Raw genomic sequence first — 25832 nt, forward strand, 5'->3', positions numbered from 1 at the left:
AAAAGTTGTGTAATACTCTAGTTACTTGAACTATGATCCAAACAGTTACTACACGTACTTTATCTCTTTTGATATACAACCAGAATTAACCTTTTCAGCGCGTAACTGGGAAGCCTTCAAAAGCATAGGCAGATGTAGACACAGCACTTACTTTAAAGAAAAATTAAATGGAAAAAGGGAAAAGGAAGATGTCCAATGGTCAGAGTGTTCATCACCAGCACAAGAACAAAGACAAGTGAAGAAATCCTGAACTGGGGCCCAAACACTGCATTTGGACATCTGAAAAGGAAAGTTGTTTTGGAAAAGACTGAGGATATCAGCTGTTCCTGACTGGAAAGGTGACTGCTTCAGCAGGAAATGCAGAGATTACTCCAAGTTACACTGAAAATAAAAAGGATATATAAACTTTAAATACAGAAACCAAGAAACACATTGGGTTGTGTATTATTTTAGATGTTTAAATACAAATAAGATATTTTTTAAAGAGATTAAACTCCACTCATCAGTAATGTCACTCAGTTAGCAACCATGAAGTAACAGTCTGCATTATGCAGCAGGTACAGGTACCTGAGCAGAATATATCTCTCTCAGGTAAAAATCTCCAACTCTGAACCCTTACAGTAGCACAGTTATAGTTCACCCTGCTTCATAAATGCATGAACTGGAAGATATAATAATAAAATGAAATTACAACCTTGAGATAATTTTTTTAACTTAAAATACCAACTATAAATATAGCAATATTGAAAGAAATAATAATACAGAAAGGAGCCTAGGAGGAAAGGGGTCCAAAACAAGGGTCATGTTTGTGGTGGTCTGGTTTTTTTCCCCTTACATCACATGTGTGAGCCCCACGACATAAAGCAAGGAACTGAATTTTCTATACAGCTCTAGAGTAGTGCACTAAAACACTGCACCAAGTATAACATACCAAAAATACATACAAAATAATCTTCAGATATTGAGACAGCTCAAAGACAGCGATAAAGATCAGCAGATGGAAAAGCAGGCTGACAAAAGATGAATTTAGTATATCTTGACTAGAATGCTATGACATGTGCAAGTTGCCTATACACCTTTGTAATGGAGAATAAAAAGTAATTATTTAGAGAAGTATTGAGGTTTTTCTAACTATAAAAGTATGAATGAGGAGGAAAAAGTTGTTAGACAAAAGAGACTTTTGATAAGCATATTTCTCTGGCTGGAGTCATCTCCACAGTAAAATGACAGGCACATTTAGATTCAGATATTTAAAACCATATTAAGCAACTCATACATAAAGGTACTGCAGGTCAAACCTGCTCTTTCATCAAAATGGATTATTTAACAGATTTTCCATTTCCAACTTCTAACCCTCCCAAAAGCAGATATTATTCTAGAAAGAGTCTTTAGAAAATAAGCACATAAAACAAACTCTGTTGTATTTCTGGTGAAATAAAGGAAAATGAAAAGTAATTAGAATGATGAACTCATTAACTCAAAACAGCCACATAAATAAAAGCAAAGCAAGTAAAAAAAAAACTGTCTAAAATAGCTGATGAGACTTTTCCAGAGGATGGATGAACCAGTCTTCAGTCAAAATGAAATGTGAAATGTGGAAATAGTTGCAAACTGTCCATGGACCATAAGTACATTCTAAGTAACATCATGAAACTGGTACAAAAATTACCTTCAAGATAAATTAACTCTACACTCATAAACAGCACTCCAAGCTCTTGACAGTTACACAGAAAGCTGCAGAATCTGATGCCAAAGAAATGGATTTACGTTATTTTAAAAAGCATGTTGATGAGTAATCTGTTCTTTTCTTACCATCGTACTTTATTGCATGTCTGTGTAGCGCCAAGAGGAGAACCTGCCACCATGGGGACTTGGATGGGGCTGTGCTGTTTGTTCATGACAAGATCCAACTTCTCTTCCAATGATTTACAGGTAGCCTCTAGTGCCAGCAGCTTTGCCTCAATGCTATCCAACCGCAGGCATATTGTCTGATTAATGGAATACAGGAACGACTAGAAAGCGAGAATGAAAAAGAAACTGATTTTAAAGACTTACGCATTTATCTCCAGCAACATACACATAAGGAAGCTACAGACAAATGTGACTGGAAAACAATCCTAAAGGAACTAGGAACGTGCCTAGTGACAACATTCATCCACATATAAAATTGATGACATCCAGGAGCATTTCAGCATTCTCAAGTTCTTCCAGATCTTTACTTATAAGCCAAAAGCATCCAAGCCAAACATATTTTCACCTAAGTACTTTGTTGGTATGATTTCATACACATGTCAAAGCCTTTCCATACAAGTAAAAACAAAAGGATTGTAAATCTATGAATGCATCCTCCTGGATAAAGTTAAGTAAGATCTTTTTTCCTGCCCAAGCACATAAATTCAAATGATTACAGTGGAAATTATATCAACACGAATAACCTCAGAGACAATTAATGCCACTCATTTAAGTTCTCTCCTGAACAGCAAACCAAGAAAAGCAAATAAATAAAACCTGTTTTCCTAAGCAATTTTATTGAAAAGAAAGCCTATTCTACTTGCTTCATCTTGGGAAAAATAGGCCATTAAAGGGTAACGTTACACGCATTCTCCTTCCCAAACAGCAACTATGCCATCTCGTGGCCCACTGTTACAACTTGCACACCTCTTACAGTGTTGCGCCCTCGTGCTCTTCCAATAGAGAGCTTCAGTTTCTACGACCATTTCAGAACTACATACCGTTTAACGTGTGTGGCAGTAAAACACTACTCATATGCTCCAAGGAACAACAAAAACCCACAAAACTAAAACACACTAGAGAGAAAAGCAGGGGAAGTTCTGCAAGCACAGAAAAGCTGGAGATACTGAGCCTGAACCAAATCTGGTTTAGCTATTAGGAGAATGTTGTTAGCTTAAAATAATGATTTTAAAAATACTCAAAGTATCTACAAATTGTAATACAAATACATGATCAAGTTGATCTTTTAGGTCAACTTTATTCACTTTATCAAAAAATATACCAATAGTGACATTTGAGTCACTGGAATTAATTCTGATGACATTTTATATTGCATGTAAAATTCTTGCTAGAGATTTTACACTGGAGAACTAGGCAATCATCCAGATTTTTTAATTTACATGCAAAAATGAACAAACATATACAAGAAGGCTATAATTCTAATACTATGCAATAACATAATAAATAAATAGTTAATTTCACATTCATTTCTCTTAATGTATTCCCCTAAGTAAGCTAACTCAATTCTATTACAAATAAAAGCAGGAAAAGGCATTATCATAACCTTAATAGAAGGATCCTGGCAGTTAATTTCTATACGCTGGCGTTTCAGAGCAGGTTCTACATCATCGTCTGTCACTTCATGATTCTCCAGCACAACTGCAAAGAAAAATAAGCACTGCCATAGTTTATAATACAAGAGGACAAGGCACAATTTAAAAATACATTAAATTAATAAAAAATAAAAGGTTTTTAATTAACATAAAAGGTGTTTAACATATTGTATGTATTCTTTTGCACTTACTTGGGTTCTTTCTTAAATATATGATAATGTCTTACCATTTCTCAAAAAAGCATTTACCTAAATCCAATACTTTATTTCAAGCACACTGAGGATGTAACACTTAAGCATTACCTTGGATTTTTTTATTAGGAACTTACCAGAAAGTAGCAAAGTTGCCACATTTGCTGTTCTGCTTTGACAGATTCTACAAGCTTCTGACCCCCATGTTAATTAAAAAAATAAGTACTAATGAAGTTCTGCACAAAGAAAGAATTACATCCACTACTCAGCATACTAGTGGGTTATTTATCCCCAGTGTGGATGAACAAAATCCTGCCACCTTTCCAAAATAGCCACTTGCACATGCAGACCCATAGGTTCTAATAGCCTTTCATCTAAAGACAAGCATTTTGAAGAAAAAAGTAATAAAGGAAAACTGACTTTAGAACCTGAAGGCCTGGCTGGCAAAATTAAGGGGTAAAGCCCTGGAAAAGCCTCACAGTCAGAGAGAGCATCACTCAAAACCAGCCCAGGTTTGAGCTCCTTTACCAAACTGAGCAAAGGAAGCATTGTTTAAGGTTGACCATACCACAGCAGACACTCCTTAACACCAAGTTACCTGGTAGACTACAAAAGGCAGGTCCCAGCTTCTCCTCCAGCACTTTGGGAACATTTTTGATTTGCATCAGAATAAGTTTTTTTACATGTTTCTGTTTTCTGTAACTGTAGTTACTGTTCTTTCAGTCACCTCCTCACATGTAATGGCAGCGTGGGATCAGTGTCTGTGGCTGATCTCAGTATTTTGGCTTAGTAGGTCAAGTTCTAAGCAAGGACTATAGCAGTATTTGCTTCCAGGAGTATTTTTCAATTTGAATAATGTATGAGAGAAACTATTTTACAGTAAAACAAATCATAATAGATGGTTGACAGTTCTCATTTGAAGGAAAGCCTAAAACATATATTTGGTTTGGAGAAAAACAAAGATTGCAGGAGGCTGTATTTCATTCAAAGTTTTCAGCACTAGTCTACCCCTGCATAAAAAAGCCCCAGGAAATAAACCTTGTAAAAGAAAAGTAAAATAATTTTTTAAAAAATCTGATTAAAGGGCAGTGAAGATATACCAGCTAAACTATTGAAAACCTGGTGTGTAACCTTAAGAATCATCTCTCAAAAAATACCTGCAGCACTGCTTTATATTATTAATCTCAACAGCGATTTCCACCTTGTCAATGGGCAATACTATAAATATGCTATCACTAGCACCTGTACTGTACCTGGGTTGTCTGGAGTGAGGTCTTCAACAGCAATCTGAACAACATCTGCCAAATCCTGTTCTGACATCATTCAGAACCAGGCAGCAATATCCAGTCAAATACCACTGCAGGTCCCCACACAGGTAATTTTGCAAGTCATGCAATCCTGAAAAACAGCAGCAAGTGTGTGTTAATACAGATTACCTTATATATTAATACTCCTTTTATTTTTTTCATTCTTGCTCTATATAAGGAGATGCAATTCCCAATGCAAGTAACCAGCCTACCAGAGGTATCAAATTCTATTTTTCTACTCGCTACCCTCATCAAAGAGCAAAGGACTGAACTATGTGCATCACCCCAAACTCAGTCTTTCTACACCAGGCCCAAGACAAGAGCTCAAGCTTTCCTTGCTGGTCCACCTTTCCACATTTTCCCAACAGATAAAGTGAACATTTGCTTAAGAGATTTGGCAGCTCATCAGGATAAAACAAAACATTGTTTTGTAAATTGATTTTTGTTTTAGATGTTTCAAGAGCATACTAGACCACTTCTAAACAGCAGGGGTTTAATTTACAAATTATTGCTTAGCTCTTGGAAGTGATCAGACTTTAGTCTTATAAGGCATATGAAGTTCCCAAGCCAGGCTAGATTTGCAGTTATTGCATTCTGTACAGACCTGTATGTGCACAAGATCCTTACATGGATGAATCTTAAAAGGCCTCCCAAACCTTCAGAAACAGTCACTGAGAAAAAGGAGCCTTCTCGTAGCTAATTACAACTAGACTTGAAGCAAAACTTGACTTTTCTACTTGAGTTATTGAACTTGCCTGTGTTTTCTACAGCCCTATGCTGATGAAGCCATTTTCAGAATATGGTCCTGATTTTAAAGCCAAAACATTTCTCAGCCCTGCCTCCCTTGGAATCCTCTGTCAAGGTTATTCATTAGTGTTTTAAGAGAAACCTTCAGTCTGCACAATTGAATTTGAAGCACCGGAACCATTCATATCTGTGCATTCTCACAGCTTACAAAAGTATAGACAATGAATACCAAGAAGAGATCAGCCAATTTTTTTCCTTTTTAACCTGAAGCAAAAAAAACACTAGAGGGATAATCTGAGATCTACCAGTGGAAACGATAATTCATCCCTCAACACCAACACTGAATCAAATCCAACTATGCATAAAGATTTTCCTCTTTCCCTATTCCACTTAAGCACAAGAAAGCCACTAAGCCAGACAAGTGGAATACTAATTTTTGAAGAGAGCAATACAACCTACAGTAGAACTTTGAGACTGAGCAACCACTGCACGCTGCAAAAGCCCATCTCAAAAGGGGGTCTCTCCATGTATCCCAACTGTTTACTCAAAATACCAGTGCTGCCAATAGAGAGTCATTTGGAATTCTGATCGTGGTGAAAAACTGTTGAGACAGCACAGCCTGTGGCTTCACGCCCAAAAAACCTGGCAATACATTAGTGCATATGGATGCCATTTTGGTAAATTGTATTTGCCATTTCTGAGAAATCCTGGTAACCAGCCAGGCTTAACAGAATAAAACAGCTGTGCTGCAGTTATTGTTTCATAATGTCACATACTGCTAAGTAATATTAAGAACCCTGCCCTCAACTTGAAGGAAGACAGCCGCCACCCCAAACACTAAAAAGGGACAAACTAGAACAAAACTCAACTTTGAAAACTTGGTCTGTTTACACAATTCAAGATTTCACTCCTAGTTCACGTGTTGTGTTGAAACGAGTTATAGCTACAAACATATCAGTATTTTATAAAGCATTACAAAGGATTTGCGATGCTTTTGTTTAAACACAGTTTAATATTTCACGTGATGCACGTATTCAACCTTCCAAAATTCCTTAATTTAAAAAAAAATAATAAAAAAAAATCACTGAAATTGATTTAACCTTTCTTCAACACAAACAATTTCACACTTCTGACATCAGTTCCCCACTTCTCATGGGTCATAGCCTGAAAATATTCAGCCTCATGTCAGAAGTGCCATCAAACTATTCTGTCACAGAGCCTTAAAACACAGGCATAACAACCAAACTAAGGCAGAACAGCTACTACACACACAGAGCAATGTGCCTTCATATCATTAGTATTTATTTCCATTTAAACAAATTTTATTACAACTTCAGTAAGTCAGACACTGCTTACAGGCAATCAGCCAACATCCTCATGGAACACATTTTTGCCTTCTCAACAGGCAGAACAAAATATACTTTTGCTGTCACCAGAGGCAGAGAGCTCCTCTATTGGAACGTAAGTGGAAACAATTCTGTTATTAACACTAGATGTGTGGATTAAGAAGGCAATGCCCAAACAAGCTACACAGGGTGCTGCCACCACAGCAGCCATCACAACTGGTATAAAATGTCCCTCTCCCAAATTCAGAACTTCAATTTATAACAGAGAATTTTAGCAGTGGTCTAACCTTGCTTTCAGAACCATGGGTAAAGGCCCAATAAAATCTAACAGTTAGCTTATCAGTGTTGAAAAGCTGATAAAATTCAGAACAACTTTGCCAATACAGCTTCCACACATTTTACTGAGTGAAGCATTTACCAGCATTTCCTCATGCAAAACACTTCTGAAATCTGCTAAGTATTCCCAGCCTTTCCTTTTCTTTTTTCCCCGCTTTCTTTTTTCTGGCTGAAACGCTAGTCCCCATTAATTCCAAATTAAGCATATGTACATTGGCATCAAGCCACCCATGCTGAAATATCACCTGGAACAAATATTAAACTATAAGGAAGAAATATTAACATAAAGTCAGGAAGCCAAGGATAAACTGCAAGAGGGACATGAAACGTGCCCACTTTTCTTCCCCCAGCCAGCATGTGGAAGTTGGATCAACAGAGCAATATTTTACAGTCAATTTGCCATTATCTAGGGGAGGGGTATGGGAAGACAGCTCATACCAGACAATGGAAAATGTCTCATTAATACGTACACTACAGGAGGCCTTGGCCAGCCAGACTCGCACTGACTCCAGCTGAGCTATTTAGGTGGCTATTTAGATCTGCACTGCATCCATCACTTCTCCCAGAGCATTTTTGGTGGGTTGGAAGAGACTTCTTCAACTCTGCCACAATGCAAAAACTGACGAATAGGTTATGGTGTGTACCGGAGGGATTTCCTCCCACCTCCATTCCCACCTCAGCCCTGGGTGCCTTCAAATCTCAGTTACCTCAAATGCTTCTGACCCTTCAGACCTCTTGCATCATGCAACCAGTTCCCGTATCAGCTCTGTTACTGTCCACCCTTTCCCCTCCGCATGCCAGACACGACTTTTGCAAACCTTGCCTAATAAAGCCACCATAAACCCATTCCTGTTGTATAAAGCAGCACAAACTAAAAATTGTCTCAGGTTTTAATCAGAGTGAATAATGGAAATAATCATATGCAGCACACATACTACATTAGTTCCTTCTTACCTCCCAAAGGATTTTTTTTTTCAAAACCTGAGAAAACAGCCCTAAAGATTCCAAGATGGAACAAGCATCAATATGGAGTAAAAAAATTAAACCTTCTAATAATAAATACAACCTATTTCATCACCCACCAAATCTTAAAAATGTTAACTTCCCTATTTATGTATTATGAGTTGAAAGTGAAGACACACACTCCTCCCTGTTCCTGGATTTTCATAATCAGAAACAAAGGCAAAGAGATGAGCAGAAAGCCCAGAGCCTTTCTGCAACCGCTTGCCAGGAGGTGGCTCTAGTACTGCAACACCCAGAAAACGCGGAGACAACTAAAGGTATAAATTTAAAGCAGATCAGATAAAAGTGCACTAACGATCTCTGCCAACAGTCTTACTCAGAATTGATGCACTTAACACAAATTAGCCTTTGTTTAATTAAGCAAATTAATATCTGTAAGCAACTAAATTCACCTGAATTCCAGATCAGCTTTTCCACACATAAGTTTAATGCAATTTAATTAATCTGTTTTAAAACATTAATCCAGAATAATTCTTCTGAGCAGTCCCTTGTAAATAAACTTATTTACTGAAACATCTGATGGCTTCAGAAAGTCACAGGGAACCATCCCAAAGCATACAAGCAAAAACATCCAATGCCTTGTTAACTTATAAAAACACATACAAATCTCTTTTGTACTAATTAGTGAGGGCAAACACTACATTTTAAAAGGACGTTTTCCAATGCTTTGAGTGTTTAATTGAACTTCTGTTGTTTGAGCAGCTCATCACCCCCTGGCTAATATTTCTCAGTGCTATTGACAAATGAAAACGCTTCTTTCATACTTCAGCTTGCATGGTGACAAACATTTACTGCTGCCTGTGTGAGAACAGCTGAAGGATGCCTTTTTACTTTGCCCAAACCAGATGTGCCAAATGTTTTTTTCTCCTTTTTGTTCTACTTTTCCTTTAAATGGATTAAGACCAATTTTCAAACCTGTCATTTCTATTACAAACATATACTCTTCTTTACACAATTACTATTAGCCAACTGGCCAAATTTTCTGAGCCTAATGTCTACCACGGATGTCACAGTGGGACAAAGGTTCTTATCTTGCAAACACCTATGATTTGGTGACACACAAAAGTTTTCTGAAACGGCAAACCAGCTCAAATAGAAGCCCAGTGATAAGAATGTGTTTGATACACACACACAAGAGAATTAATCCTCTGTGAGGACAACTTTGTGCAGAAATAAAATGACCTTATGCTGTAAAATGATTATAGTATAAAGATCATCTACCCTCTGAAAGGGAAGATCCATAGAGAACATATACATAATACTCATAAACTCTGCTGCTTTATTAAGTGAGTTCAACTGCCCTGAGTTCTTGTCCCTCCAGGGAAACAGCCCAGCAAGACTACTGAGCTTTAAGTCTCTGTGCAAAGAATAACCCACCCAAAGAACGCCTTTGTGCAGCTCTGTTAAATCCACTCTGGAAGCAAAGGATTAAAAACCAGCAAAAAGGCACTCCAAGTGTGAAACAACATTTTTCACATGATGGTGTCAACAGATGAACCAGCATGCACAGGTTGATGCCTGGCTAACACAGCAACAGATCTGTATCAACCAGTCTGTTGTCTTCACAGAAGACAATCTCTATGACTAGTCCCATGGAAAGACCTGGAAATGTTCATATAATGCAATACGTGAAGTTATTTTATTCAAGGCCATTACAAGGTTCAGAACCTGACAAAGTTCCTTTAGTGTTGTGCTGTGACTTGCGGCATTTCTGTAATCCCAAAGCCTGGCTTTTTTTCCCAAGATGAAGTCACTTTAGTTGGCATCTGGAACAGAGCCTTCCTACGCTAATTAGTAATTCCCCAGCAAGCCACATCAGTGCAAATGTTAATGGACTGTAACAAATGATGAATATCATAATAAAAAGCAGCAATTTAATATCATGCGGGGTTAAATGCACTGTAAATATAAGCACTGCCAGCCTCCCTTACGCTCCAGCTCTCTGAAGCTGCAGTCTTATCAGGATATGAAATTGAAAATCACATTCAGGAGGACAATGGGGGCAAAAGAGATCAGAACTTAAACTTTATTACTACTAAAAACTACAAAGGAAAATATTCCAATATTTCTTAACATCTGTTTAGCTTTCATCCTTATTCTCAATCCACCTTAAAAAGGAAGACATTGTATTTGAAGTAAATTTCACAGTAAAACTACACAAGCATTTTAGTTTAACAAATAAATAAAAAAAAATTGAATAATATACAGACATCTTTCGTTCAGCCAAATATCAGAAAAATAATTTATCTCCCAAAACATATCAGAAACATTCCTTATCTGTGAAAGCACGGACAGCAGCCATAGCATTCTGGAAACAGATATATAAAATAAATATCATCCAGAGATGCTATGCTGAACAACTCCAGTACTTGTAACACAGATAGCAACAAAAAGAAACGCAGATGCTCTAAGGAACTTGAAATTTTTGGAACTTGAAAGTACAAAATCTTGCAGGGGGGCAGAAATTCTTCAATAGTGCTATGAAAGTTCAAATTATTACCATTACTGTTTTACTCCTAGAAGTATTCTGTTTTTTCCACCCACCTGCTACAAGCCATTGTTTTGCTTGAATGTCTTTTTCTGACTCTTCTAATCCACTGCCAATGGCCACAATCCTAACACAGGAATGACCATTGTCAAGTGTGTGGCGACATGCACCAGCAACTCAAGCACAAATTCTCTGTAGGCCTTGTATAAACATTCTTGCTGATGTCAGGTGCCAACATCCGCACCGCCACGTCTCTGATATCATTATTCTCAAGTGAGCTAGGAAGGATATGTTAACACCTATCACAACTACACTTTCAGGTGCAAAACAGTCTGAATTTAAGACACATAATCCCACTGAACCTAATGAGACTACCGACATGGCCAAAGTATACACAAGTGTCTGCAGATTCTGTGCCTTAGGTCAGTTTCCTGAGGTCAATCTATGAGGTCAGTTTTCTGCATCATGGTTTAATAATTCAGGACATAGGTCATTAACACTAGGCACAATTTGCATAGCAAATACAAAACAAGGACTGCCCAGAGAGCAAAAGCAGTACGCAGAACCAGATACATACATGTTGTTTTATTGTTTTCACCCACTAGATGGAGAATCTTTACCAATAACAGCTCAAAAAGAAACAAAACACCACAACCCTGCAAGTACTTAAATTCAAAGAAAAAGATTCCAAAATTAGTTTCGTATAACTCAAACAGAAGTGTCTCTCAGTCTCAAAGAATTCCTACCCATGATCAGAATTCTTTTTGAGATAGGTAGTTCAGATGCCCTCTGAACTTTGGTTAACCATATATATATATATATACGTATATACATATATATATATATATATATATAAAAAAAACATCTTGAACTATTTTTCTGTGATACTTTATATTGACTTTAGGAATTTCAAACCACTGCCTAACACAATCTGAATTATCTAGGGCAGATATTAAGAGCTTTACAGACACACCAAAGTATTTTTCTTTTGTGCCTTAATAAACTCCAAAACACTCCATAGGTTTGGTGAAGACAGAATTCTTGGTGAGATTCTGACCTGAATGGCTTGCAGAGGGTACTCTAATTAATGAAGGCAGCCCCACTATGTCAGGTTCAAGACATACCTTAAAAGCATCACACCTAATTCACTGCACCTCTTTTCACATAGAGATGACTGTACTCTTGTCCCTTTCCAGAAACAACCCTCAGAGAGTAAATTTAGTCCTGTAAATTTCCAATTCAGGACTACTGCCAGATGTTTCTAGTGAAGTGACATTGCTGCTAAACAGGTAAAATCAAAGCCAAAAACTATCCTAATGCTATTACTAGTTGAAAAAAAAACCAAATTAACAAGAAAAATGTCCAGAATAAACATACAGCAGCACCCCAAGTCCTTTTCATGTCATGAACAGGCAAAAAGCCCTTAACCAGAACATTAAGCATACTAGAAACAGCAAAGTTTTGCTTGAAGGTTAGCAAGGTTAGTGGATTACACAGCTGCCGAAACATTGTACAGTGTTTGAATTCTGAGTGTTTTGTTTCCTATTCTCCATCACACAACTCAAAAAACTCAAAGAACATTAAGAAGTTACACTTTTAATGTGGAAGAATCCACAGAGGCCCACAGATTCAGCAATAACAGGTCTAGTACAATGTGTGCACTGGTCCACAAAGGGATCACTGCACTCTGTTCAGGATTCAATTTTCTCATCTGGAACGGAAAAAAAGAAAGGAAAAAACAATAAAACCCCCAAGTTGCAATATCTGCCTAAAATCAAGGGGTTATTTTAACAAGAGTTGATGTGACTCCTCTTGCAGGGGAAATGGAGAGAAAGCAGGGATTTTTAAACAAACCACTTCTCTGTAACAGCTGAGGTGGAGGGAGGAAAAGAGGAGCTTTCTTTGGAAAGTCTATGCTCCAGAAAACACTGGTAGCCAAAGTATCACCAGCTACAAAACCACTGTGGCACTCACTTTGAGCACGCATCATCCAAAATTCCTGCACCGCATGGTAATTCTCATGAGCAACAGGAGAAAGTTACACTGCAAATGAGCTTCATCACTTCTAGTCAAAGGATCCACAGGAACAGTCAAGAAGCTGACTGAGAAGAGCTGTGAAGGCATCAAACCCAGACGAAGGGAACAAGCAGTATAAATCTCAGTACAAAGGTCAGTATGTGGTTGTCTTCAGCTGAGCCCCCTTTGCAGCAGAGGGATCTGCATTGTGCTCATGAAACACAAGTTGCTTCACAAAGGAAGAAGGGTGCTTGTCTTCCCCCAAGAAGGATGTGTAGGCTGGAACAAGTTGGTCACCAGATATTTGACCGTGAACTTGCACATGAGAGAAGACTTTGGCGAATACAATGTCTATCAAATCTGAGTTTCATTACTTCATTTTCAGTGGGGGAAAGAAGTGTAATGATATTAAAACGTTTTTAAATCTTAATGGCACAGACTGAAATAATCCCCAGAAATTTCAACTCTGATTTCCCACATGAAGCAGATGCCCAAAAGCTGCAATGTTCTTCAAGACTCTACATGAAACATTTGTAGATGCTTTCTAGCTAACAATGCTGTGCAATGCTCAGAAAGTCTTTGAGATGCTTTGACTCAACTCCAAAGGATTTAAAGGAATATAACAACAGATCTAGATACCAGGTCCTTATTCCATACTTGAATCCCCTTTGGAAAGTGGAAAATAAAGAGCCTAGCAAGAGGGATGCAACTAAAAATAAGAGTTCTAAAAATCTTTCAGATGCTAACAGGAGAGAGGAGGTGGTGAAAACATTTATTAATATTAAAACACTTGCTAAAACTTGACGAATAAATGAAGCTTCTGAATGCTGACCACCTACATAATAATCTATACCTGTTAAAAGCACCTGCGCACGTCTCATGTAGCTCTATTAACCATTTCAGTATTAAGTAGCTATCCCATAAATTTCCTTCCTGCTTAATACTTTAATTCTATTTTACATTTGGTATTTGTGAGAATCCAGGCAATCATTTAAGTTCATTTCCCTTTCGCAAGACTGAAAGTAAAGATCAAAAGATGGGAAATAAGGAGATTTTAAGGAAATCCGCACTGCTTTCAACTTGTGCCTCTGAAAGCCCAGGGTTTTTTTATGTTGTCATTTCAGTGTCACAAAGTAACTTTTCCCTCCCCCCCTCAAATAAACGTCTGTATACAAGAAAACAGCTTAATGAATAGTAAGTATCCCAGATGGTACTTTACACTATAAAAGACCACAGAAATGGCAAAGACATTATCTCAATGCAATTAATAAGAAATGTTTACCAAAAGACAGACTTGAGTTGAAGAAATTTTCCAGGAAAATCTCTTCTTCCAGAAGCCCTCAAGTGTCACCAAGCTTCATCGGTGCTGGGCTCTGCCTATGTGGGAGAAGTGCATCAAAGCACCAGAGGATATACAGACACAGGGGAAGAAAGGCTTATCACCAGTTTTGGCATCAATGACCACATACCAACAGCTACATTACCAGAGGAGCCTGTGGTTCTTCAAAACTTCCAAGAGCATTTATTCCAGGTTTATAAACAGAGTTAGAAGAAAGACTGAATGAAGAATAAGCTGGCAACCATACAGTATAGAAAAGCAACCTGAGCTGGACACAATTTCCATCTGAAGGACTGAACTAGTGAACCGCATCTTGTATTACTAACTCCACCAAAGCAAATATCACTTCACAGATCAAACACTGCAATTCACTGCTAACAGAAAATTATTACTTTAAATATGCTGATAAAAAGTGTATGATAGCTAGAAGAAGGAGGATGTTAAATGACTTTGTTTTTTGTTTTATTAGAAATTATCCAAAATGTGTTCTATTACAATTTCTTCCCCACAATCTCATGCTTCCTTAGGAAACGCATTAAGAAAAAAAAACTATTTAAGTTATGCTAGATAGAATGAAAACTTTTTAATTTATACAAAAAAATCTAATTATGCACTTTCATAAACAACAGGTTTAGGCTGGAGTCTATTATTTGCTCTAAAGAGTTAGAGGTATCAGTAAATTCATAGTCCATTTCATACTGAATTCACAGAAGTAGGCAGATATAAGCATGTACATCTCTAACTAAACTAAAAATCAGCTCTGACACAGAGCTTTCCATATTTAACACCACCCGTACTTTTCCACTATAAAGAATCAGAATGTCACCTACTCAAAGCCAAGCAAAGGATCACTTAGAAACTTTTAGCGTGGAAAACTGTTCACATGTGTTTCTGCTGACACACTGTAGAAATGAGCATCACTGCCTAGATGAAAATGTGAACAATACCTGTGCCCCGAATCCTGTGGCTGTACTGGAGCCATAGGCATACCCAGAAACACAAGCACAGCTCCAGTGTTAACAACTGTATCACATTAACAATAACCACTATGCTTGGTCTAGGCAAAAGTACCCAACAGTGAAATTCCAATCACTACCAAGGGAAACATCTTGCCCCCCACTGGATTTTAGAACAGAGCTGGTTAAGAGCCATTTCCATTAGGCTCAACTGTTCTACATCCAGATCTGTTCCTCTCCTTGGCTTCAAGACTCTGTGTGCATGTCACAGGTGCTCTACCCCAAAACATCATTTGTCATTTTTGTGGAGCACAGGTAATACGCCGAGAGTCTCTTTTCCTTTGGCTGTCATACTCCATCATGTTAAAACTAGCTCTTCTGCAAAAACAAAACATAAATGTGGAGTCAGGGTGTGGCAATAAGACATGGCTTCAACCTGACCTCCTTCAGCACACTCTGCAGAAGCCCTTGCTTAGTGCACATCCTCCATTGCCAGAAAGAATAAAGACTTTCTAATACTGTAACCTTCTACTTAGATTGCCTCATTGCGTGGAAGAGGCTTTGCTGTATCCCTGAAAGGCTTTGCCTTGGGAAGTTATTTCATCTAAAGTCAGCAGCCAGCCCAGGAGCAGAGTGCACTATGACAAGAACTTGCCTCAGTTCAAGGGAAATACCTGCAAAATGCTTTATTCTACCGTGTCTGCCTTACCTAAAACAGTCTTTGACAACAGAAGCACATAATTTATATTTTTTTTTTTACCATTTTATATTTTTACTACTACTACTATATAAAAATATATTTCTACTATCTTCTATACACTGGAAAAACTTTGCAATCTAGCAATTCCAGGAAGAACAAGGACAGATCCCAAAGTTGGCCCAGGCTTCTACTACCAAAACGCATGATGGCAAATAAACTAAACAGCAAATCTGCTTACTCAAAAGTCTTGTAACAGATTTACCTCCTGTAGCTATCTAAAAAAGGAAACATTCAAGCTGATGAAACAGACCCTAGTGCTGTTTTAAAACACAGGGATAACACTAGTATTTTAAAATTCTTACTAAAAATACTTGTGAAAATAAACTGAGCAGTATCACTGCAGTAGAAAAACACAGAGCAAGTAGTTTTTCACATTCTGAAACACTGTCATTAGTAGTCTGATCCTCTTTCAACACTTCCCCTCCCAACTCCAGGAAAATAACAAAGCAATTCCAGCTTTAAACTTGCAAGACCTCATATTCATGGGATGTTGGAAGTATCATGGTAGTAACAGACATGTTTGTGTCTAAGGAGCAGTGAAGAAAGGAGCATTCAACCTTAGAGTTGCTTCGAAGTCACTCCACGGATAGGAGAGATGCATTCTTTTTCACCAGAAAATACAGGAAAACTTGAAATAAATGTATTTTATCCCTTAAGTGGTCTAAGGGTTTTACAAACAGGAAGCAGATAAAATAATTTTGTTCAACAGACAACATAAGAAATTATTTTATTTAAAGTCCCAAACGCAAAAAAACTTCACGAGATTAATCTTTCTGTGCACTATTGCTTAATGTCTTAACACGAGTCTAACAATTGCAGGCAAAACCAAATGCAAACCAAGTGCTTGACAGGAGTTTTACAAACCTAAAACTGGAAGGAAACAAGTGTTTGACATGATGTTACTTTTTATTCTTTTTATTTTTACTGAAAAAAAATATTTAGCTTTTTAATGATACGTAAAAAAAAACAGAAAATAAAATTGCTTCAGAGGTTCACATCTAAATATCAAGTATCAAGCTAAAGGAAATAAATCTGTGAAAAGAATTTTATTGGCAAAGTTTAGTATATACATAGACATGTTGTTGTTCTAACTCTAATCATTAGCTTTGCATTGTCTCTTCCTACAAGCAACTCATTCTTACTTCACATAAAGCTTGTGCTCATGTTTCTGTACATCTCTGGGACAAGCTTCTGTGGACAGAGAAACACCCATCCCCTCCTTTCAAAATGATCGCACTAAGGCACATCACAGCCATTTCCGTTCAAGCCACTCTTCACTGAAAGATCTGAAGACATTCAAGTTCTGACACAATAAAGGCACATGATCTTCCCGCACAAACAATGCTTTATAAGTTCTGGGAAAAGCTCAAGATAAAGCCCAAAGAGCCTCAAGTACCTGAAAATGCAAGTATATTACTGTTTTAACGATGTGGGTCTGAATCACACACTACTCCTCACAAAAATCAATGTAAACCTGCAAGTAGCACTTGTGATTATCTGGGGCCACGACTATAAGCTCATCTTTCTTACCTCATCACTCCAAACCAGTACAGAGCAAGTATGTTGCACTGTGTTAAAAACAGCACAGGCAGGAAACAAGCCTTTTGCAAATACCCTCAGCAGAACATGTGCTGATGGAACCTTTCCAACTGTGAACATGGATCACCAGTGCTCACTATATTACTACTATATCCTTAATTTTGTTATTCAATTACTCAGAACACTATTCATCTATTTTTTCGTTAAAATTAAAGGCCTGTCCTGTCACCACACAAGTTAAACACGGCTGGGTAATTTAAGACATTAAAGCCAGTTACTGTTATTGTAAAAGAGATTATAAATTACAAAAGATACAAAATACTTTCATTCTCTGACAGAGAGGGAACATATCCCAAATCCCAACTCCGCCTTTTTTACTCTCCTCAGTAAACTAACTGCTCTTTCTTTGGAACATCTTTTCATGTATTATTGAAAACCTATCTACTGCCAAGATGTCATTTAACGTATGAAATAAGGCTCACAGAGTTTCAGAATCAAATTGTTATTCTGGTTGATTTCTATGGACACCCATTTAAATATATGTTAACATTTCCTAACAGAGAAAATCCTTCAAGTGGCACTGCTACAAAATTATTAAGACAACGCTATTTTTTGTTTGGGTTTTGTTTCTTTGTTGTTTCAAGCTCTTCCTTGGGTACGAAAATACTACGAAGTGTATGTTTGTTTCCTGAAAGGCTGACGTCAACGGGGTACTATACTTCGGACAACCTCATGTAGAAGGCAAAGTAGAAAAAATCGTTCCAAACTCTCATTTTACAACAAGGTTAAACACTGCTTCCACTGAAGAAATCACTCAGTTGCTAATACCCCTTTAAACTTGTTTACTTAAAAAATCTTCCCTCGAGATCTCTAAAAATAAACTATATAGCAGGATAAAATGACTATATTTGGTTAAGCACCCAACTTCCCACTGTAAAAGGATTTAAAAATAAAAGTAATGAAAAAAAGCGCAACACTTGAATTGCAAATCAGGAAAACGGGAAGACCGAGTGTGTTGTCAAACAGATCACTGGTAGGAAAGGACTAGAAAATACCATCCCCGCTGTGGATGTGAAGAACCCTCACTGCGACTCAATGTCCACACACGCAAAGCGGCATCTCAGGAGACTATTTTCCCCCCACACAAGCACTCGCGGGCATGTGAATAGCAGCAGCCCCTCTCCATTACCAGCAGCAAAGGGAGGCGGCGGCACCTGTGTCACCAGCCACTGACACTCCGCTGCGGCAGGGACGCGGGAGCGAGCGCTGCCGGCGATGCCCCTTCCCCAGACCATGCCTGCAGCGCGGCCCAAGGGAAGGCAGGCGGCAGAGCTCCGACCTGCCCCGTCCTTGAGAACGGGGAAACACAACCCCCAAGGGAGACGGAGGGGGAAGGAGGCCGAGGTGCTCGGAGGATGACCAGACCCTCCACTTCGAACGCCGCCCCGCAGGGGGGCCCGAGCGCCTCGGCAGCGGTAGAAGGAGCCAGCACAGGGGGGTGACCCCCCCAGGCCAGGGCGCGGAGAAAGCAGGCGGGGAGCGAAGCGACGACAAGGAGCCCCCCGCGGAGGGCCCAGCTTCGGCGTCCCGCGGCGGGAGGAGGCGAGTCCCCACTCGGCCCCCCCAAGCCCTGTTCGGGTGAGGGGGCGGCAGCCCGCGGCCCCCCCGCCTCAGCTCGGCCCCTCCCCGGAGCAGCCGCCTCGCGGCCCGGGTGCTCGGGCAGCGCCGTGAGGAGCGGGAGGGCCGGAGCTCCGCGCTCGGCGCTAGGCCCCCCCCGGGAGCTCATCCCCAGCCGTCCGGCCGCGGGGCGCCGCGGTTACCGTGTGCGGTGCCGAATTCTCGTGGTGTTTGTCGAGCGGCTGCGATAATGGCGTCCTTCCTCGCGAGAGATCTCCCTCTCCTCAGCACGCACGCGCCGCGGCGCTATGCCTGCTCGGACCCCCGACCGCCCCGACAGTCCGCGCAGGCGCAGGAGGAGGGCGCGGCCACGCGGCCGCACTTCACCGAGGAGCCGAGGCGGGAAAACTACAATTCCCACAGGGCAACGCGCAGCCACCGGCGGGAACGCCCCCGCCGAGCAGGCCGGGACCTGTAGTACACGCGGTTGGAGCAGAGCATGCCGGGAGTGGTAGTCCCGGCGCGCAGCACGCTTTGTAACCACAGGTCTACACAGAGCCCCAAGGCGCCGCCCAGGCAGCGCTGCCGCTGCTCCCAGGGCTCCACAAGACCCTCCTGGCTCCACAGCAGGGTCCTGAGTGCTCCCCGGGTGTTGATCATAGAATCAGCATCCACGCGGCTGGAAAAGACCTTTAAGATCCATCCATCACCCCAGCACTGCTGAGGCCACCACTAACCCATGGCACTGAGGGCCTCGTCTCCATGGTGTGTGAACACTTGCAGGGACGGTGACTCCTGGGCAGCCTGTTCCAATGCCTGAGCACCCTCTGGGGAAGGAATTGTTCCTCATCCCCATCTAAACCTGCCATGGCTCAGCTTGGGGCCTTTTCCTCTTGTCCTGGCACTCATTACCTGGGAGAAGCAGCTGATACCCACCTTACTACAACCTTGTTTTAGGTAGCTATAGAAAGCAATAAGGTTCCCCCTGAGCTTTCTCTTCTCCTGAAGATGAACCTGTCAGTATATAGCCAAGGAAGCGAAACATTTGGTGCCCATGTCCTCCAGGCCACAGCCTAGCCATCCTGCTCTAATGGTGTCTCAGGGCTATTGCGAACTCCAGCACTACATCTCCTCTTTGCTAAGTGTTTCCAGACCTGCCAGGCAATGTAGGCACGGGCTTTAGCCAGCAGAGCTTGTCCAAACAAGCAGATCAAATGTGTATCTGTACATTGAGAACTGCCAGTGCTGAGCCGCTGACACATTCCCATTTCATGTGTGTTCCCTACTCCTTCCATTACATTTCTCCCTGCTCAAATGGCTCCTGCGCGCTCACACCGCTGAGATGGGATGATCTGAATGTAAGCTGTCACATTAAGGAGAAAAATGTCACCGTGCATGTGAACACAGCTGAAGAACAGGCACCAAGTGGGAATTTGCTAAATTAGCTCATCAGATTGATTTTATGTTGCTTTGTTCCTGCATTTGGTGTGAGAACAGAATGACTGGGCGAAGGTGGAAAACCTTCTGTTAACCTACTGGGAATGATAAATACATGCAAAAGCACAAAATGGAAGCATGGAGGAAGTACGCAATTAGCTCTGAAAGATGACAAAGATAGTATTATTTTACTGTATCCTTATATATCACAGTGTTGCCCAAACAAGACCGTCACCATACTTCCATTTTTCAGCTTCAGCAGAGAGACTTTCAGACTTGTGCCTAAAATACTCTTCAAATGAGATGCTCAGTCCCATTCTGCAATATCATGACATGCAACTGAATCCATTTGGTTCCGCTGTAATTTGCCACCCTGACACCTACAAGCCTATGGCTAACTGGAGCTGTTGCCCTGGCTGTTGGACCAGTGGTTTGTTACGGTGTTCTCACTGTTCAAACCAAAGACACTGCAGGACTTTTGTACCTGTATGAAATGAAATGGTGCATGTCAAAAAAACTCCAACGTGCTGATCCCAGGGGATCAGCAATTCCTCCTGCTCATTTGTCTGGAAGTTACAGAGTCAGAGAACAGGCCTTGAGGGGGTTTGTGTTTCAGGCAGGGAAATTTATACTGGTGAGTCACATCTTCAAAAGTGCTTATAGGGACTTCTCAAGCTGGTGTTTTATGTATTAAGGAGTCCTCATGATGCTCCGAATTAACAACCAGTGTCTTAGGGAAAAACCTTGCTTCTCCTTCCAGATTTGTAACTGTTCAGCCGAGTCTGTTGATTTATTCACTGTGTTCTCTTCCTTCACAAGCAGATTAGGAAGTTCAGAGGTTAAACTACTTATAAACTGACTTTTCACGCAGGATTATTTCACGCTTTGCTGCACAGATTTGGTCTGCAAGAGATGCGCCAAACAGTTTCTGCTGCACTCAGGCAATTGCCAGGTCCCAGCTAGAAAACCAGCAATATAAATACCAATGTATTACCCGTTGTGGAAAGTTGCTAGTAAAAGCCTTTGCCGTCACAAACCAACTCTGATGTCAAAGCTGTCCTATTTTCTCATCAGTACATTCTCTCCCTGAGATTATTAACCCACGTTCTGCCGAGGATGTGAGATCCCACCTCTGTCTGTACTGCCAGTAAATAATTTCTCACCTAAAACAATACGAACCAGAAAGTCTTTCACTGTCATAAACCAATTATACTATTCACCTATAGTTGTGAAGTCAACTGCAGGAAGTGCTGGCAGGATCTACCTATGTCTGCATCTTTGATCAGAGATAGCAACATAATAAGAAAATAATACAGCAATTTATTAATGAGAAGGGCTGCAGCACTGCCTTCTGCTAGTGAGTCTGTCTGCTCTCATCATTACAGCAATCCAGAATATGTAATTAATTCACTGTTTGTATGGGATTTTTTCTGTCTTACCAGAGATAAGACTTAAGATTTTTTTCCCTATCATTTTTCCCAAAGCAGAAGGCATTGTTGTTTAGAATTCTGAACTACACCAATAAATCATGAAGAGACTGTTATCACAACCTGTCCCTTCTTCCCCTTGAGACTGACACTGCCAGATACAACCTACTCTTCATGCAGCATGAACTGTGACAGAAAACAGTTGTATACAGCAGAAGAAACAAATCTTTGTTTCAGAACCTAACAGAGGAGACCTCCTCTGTGCTTCAATCAGAAGCCCAAATTTGGGTTTAATCTTTAATTTACAGTACCAACACATGAATGACTAACCAAGGATAATTGTTTCCTGTGTTTCACAATCCTCTAAGCTTTATGCGCTTTCAAAAGTGTACTCACCTGAATATTTCTGCAATAATGTAAAGAAATTCAGTGTAAGTCTTCCTCCAGTGAATGAAGGCTTTACTTTACCATGGAGTAAGCAATGTCCCTGAGCAAGCACTGAGAAGAAGTAGATATACTCTAAGTTATATCCTGATTTAAACCACGGTAACTTGCTCAAGTGCCTATGTCAAATCCATTCTCACTTTCCTTCCCCTTATAAGAATGAGCAAGAAATTCTGGGTGCTGATATATCAATTTAATTTTTTAATTTTGTAGAAGATACATCCTGTCACGCTGTTAGCCTGTTGTCCCAAATAATATAATTCTTTGTTGTTTTATTGGCTCACCTTTGTCATCCTTTTTTTTTTTAAGTCTCTTTCTCTCTCACATTTTATGTATATGCTAACTTTTCTCTGTCATGTTAAGAAGAATCATTTGGTTCCAGGAAATATCTAGCTTATTTTACCATTGTATCAGCCTTCATTTACTGTTGTTTCCTAAGAAGTGCTGCCTTCATGTTCTGTGTGGATCAGACGAGATTGGTATCTCATTCATTGGTTTCCTTTTTTTTTTTGTTGGGAAAGAAACCCCTTACCATAGTATCAAAGGTAAAAAATTAACACACTGTGCACACAATTTTGCAGCTGCATCAGCAGCAGGAAACAAAGGTTGCCAAACAAAGCATTTGTTTAAACAAGTGACAGGCATTCATAATTGCACTCACTGCTGAGCATGAGAATATAGAAACAAAGGCATGAACACAGAAGATATAATCAGGGCATAGGTGTACCTGTGGAGTGTTTGCCATGAGAACTCTGTAGGAATCATTTCTTTTCATGTGGAGAAGACCCTTGATTACATCCAGTGTTATTAAAACCACAGAGAGTACCTGAAGTTCCCTTGTTTAGCCAGCCAGTTTCTGTTTGAGTACTTTATTTTACTTTGTATATACAGACTCTCAGAACCAGAGAGGGACACATCCACATCCTTGCAAATACAGCATGAACCATTTTGTGACCTAGGGATGCTTGATAAAAAGTTACATACATTTTTTAAACAAAGGTAATCCTAGTGCTATTTGTAAACTTGCTGTAGCATTTCTTTTCTTAATAGAAAGCTTCACTTCTGTTGAGACCTGTTTTCACTTTTTCTCCTCCAAGTACACACTTCCACATCGCTTACTTTTTAGACACCAGGTACATTTTCAGTTCCCTCAGAAATGGTCTTTGATTTTATTACAGAGAACAGCTCAGGATCAAGTGGGTTTTGCTCCTGAACTTACTTCTGCTAGCTGTATGACTTTGGAAAATCACAGAAAGGCATTTTCTGACTCTGATCTCACTTCTGGTTTACACTGAGTAAGCTCAATTACGTTCAGTTTTAGATACCTCTAGTTTTCATGGGTGAGGATGGAAGAAAAGGCCTTGAATTCCCACAGTAGAGAGAAAAACATCGCAACATATTTGGTCATCTAGCTGGTCAAAGTTTATAGTCTTGCAAGGTCATTTTTGCCAGTGTGAGAAATAAGGTGAGGAGAGTCAGCCTTGATCTCAGTGTTCTGTCGTCTGTTTAAATACTATTCCATCTCCCTGTATGCCTCATGGAAAAAAGAGAGATAAAGATAGGAGGCTATTCCCCTTCTCAGAAATCTTCCATTCTACCAAGCTCTATATGTGTACTTTGCCCGACAGTGATCTTCCCAGGATCATGCTCACAGCTGTATCTGCTGCCCTTTTACCTCTGTTACACAGCTGATATAGTTGCCCAGTACTTGCTAGTTTCACCCAGCCTTGTTCAGGTTAGTCCTAGATCATGTTTGCTTTGTCAGGTATCATTATCATCATCATCAGTCTTTTTTAATCCACTGGGATTATCAAAAGCCTGAAAGAGCTTACTGATTTTAGAGGATTTTATCCTTTACTTCAGACTGAGGGTTGCCTGAGAACTGTTTTTTATTCAGTATGTAGTACCCACCTTTGTATTTATTTCATTTCTTTCAGAAATCTAGATATAAAATGTAACATAGCATCTAGTGTCCTCCAACATGGAACTGTTGGAACAAGTCCAGAGGAGGCCACGAGGATGATCAGGGGACTGGAGCACCTCTCATATAAAGACAGGCTGAGAAAGTTGGGGCTGTTCAGCCTGGAGAAGAGAAGGCTGAGTGGAGACTTCATAGCAGCCTTCCAGTATCTGAAGGGGGGCTGTAGGGATGCCGGGGGCGGGCTGTTCATTATAGCTCATTCACAGCTCTGAGGTCTCCATGCAGCCTTCTCTTCTCCAGGCTGAACAGCCCCAACTTTCTCAGCCTGTCTTCACACGGGAGGCGCTCCAGCCCCCCGATCATCCTCATGGCCTCCTTTGGACTTGCTCCAACAGCTCCATGTCCTTCTGATTCTGAGGACATCAGAACTGTGAACAGTACTTCAAGTGAGATCTCATGAGAGCAGAGTAGAGGGGGAGGATCACCTCCTTTGTCCTGCTCGTCATGCTTCTTTTGATACTTCATAAATGCTTCTATTCTAAGCAGAATTTAACCGTCTCTTGGTTTTGGACCTTGTTGCACTCGAAGTTTGAGTAGCTTCTGTACTTGCTGCTGGGGTAGCTGTGCTATCTGCTGCAGCCAAAGTTTGAGTAGCAACTGTACTTGTTGCTGGGGGTGGTGTAGCTGCTGTATCAGTTTAGACACGTGTTCAATATTATTTGCAACATAACCCAATTTTTTCAGGTGTGAGAGGTAAAATAAACTAAGTGAAAATCTTCAAGTGGCCAGAGTAACAGCAGGCTGCACTAGAAAGAGCATGGCCAGCGCATCAACCGTTCACCACCCGCTGACTGATACCCAGCCCAACCTGAGAAGCAATCTGGGCCTTCTAGGTGACTCCCCCCAGTTTCTATACAGGGCATGACTTGCTGTAGTATGGAATACCTCTTTAGTTTGGGTCAGGTGTCCTGTCTCTGCTTCCTCCTGGCTTCCCCTCCTCCTTGGCAGAGCATGAGACTCAAAAAGTCCTTGGTCAGAGTAAACATTACTGAGCAACAACTAAAAACATCGTTGTTATCAGCATTGTTTCTAGGCTGAAAGTCAAAAACAGCACTGCACCAGCTGTTAAGGAGAAAAATAACTGCTACTCCTGAACACTGGACATCTGTCCTGTCTGGGGACTCCCAGTGCGAGAGAGAGAATGAAAAACTGGAGGGAGAAGGGTGGTTAGAAGGCTGCTGAGGCTCAGCACATTATTAAGTGTCCTAGCAAAATCTGGACATCAAATAAAAGGTTCCCTTAGGCTGCAGGAATATCTAACTCAGGAAGCATGAGCCAAGCCACAAAGAAATGAGAGTTAAAGCCCACCCCATAACAACCTTACTCTGTGAAGGCTGCCCTAGGTGGTATTCTCAGCTACTCCGTAGAGGTTTCACATGGACTCCTCAGCAGCAATGCCACCTCAGACAGCTTCCTCATACTTGACTGATTGTCCTGTCCACTGTTACACAACAGTAACCAGGTGAGGAAAATGGTGATTATGAAATCACTTTCATTGTACCTTTCTAATTATAGTAAAACTATTTTGTCTGAC

At 40.3% G+C, this 25832-nt stretch overlaps 1 protein-coding gene across 1 annotated transcript; it reads right to left on the reverse strand.

Annotated features, from left to right (window-relative positions):
- Positions 1-1389: 1389 nt before the first annotated feature.
- LOC133210828 (protein BANP-like) lies at positions 1390-19334 on the reverse strand. The gene is made up of 4 exons (XM_061350559.1): positions 19213-19334; positions 4789-4933; positions 3296-3390; positions 1390-2012 (listed from the first exon to the last, which is right to left on the reverse strand). The coding sequence occupies exons 2-4, from the start codon at positions 4856-4858 to the stop codon at positions 1809-1811; spliced, it is 369 nt and encodes a 122-aa protein (XP_061206543.1). The 5' UTR covers positions 4859-4933; positions 19213-19334; the 3' UTR covers positions 1390-1808.
- Positions 19335-25832: the final 6498 nt, after the last annotated feature.

Source organism: Neopsephotus bourkii, unplaced genomic scaffold (assembly GCF_033783945.1).
Source record: "Neopsephotus bourkii isolate Nb327-2 ecotype Australia unplaced genomic scaffold, CSIRO-AGI_Nbou_v1 NB_530, whole genome shotgun sequence".
Lineage (NCBI taxonomy): Eukaryota > Metazoa > Chordata > Aves > Psittaciformes > Psittacidae > Neopsephotus > Neopsephotus bourkii.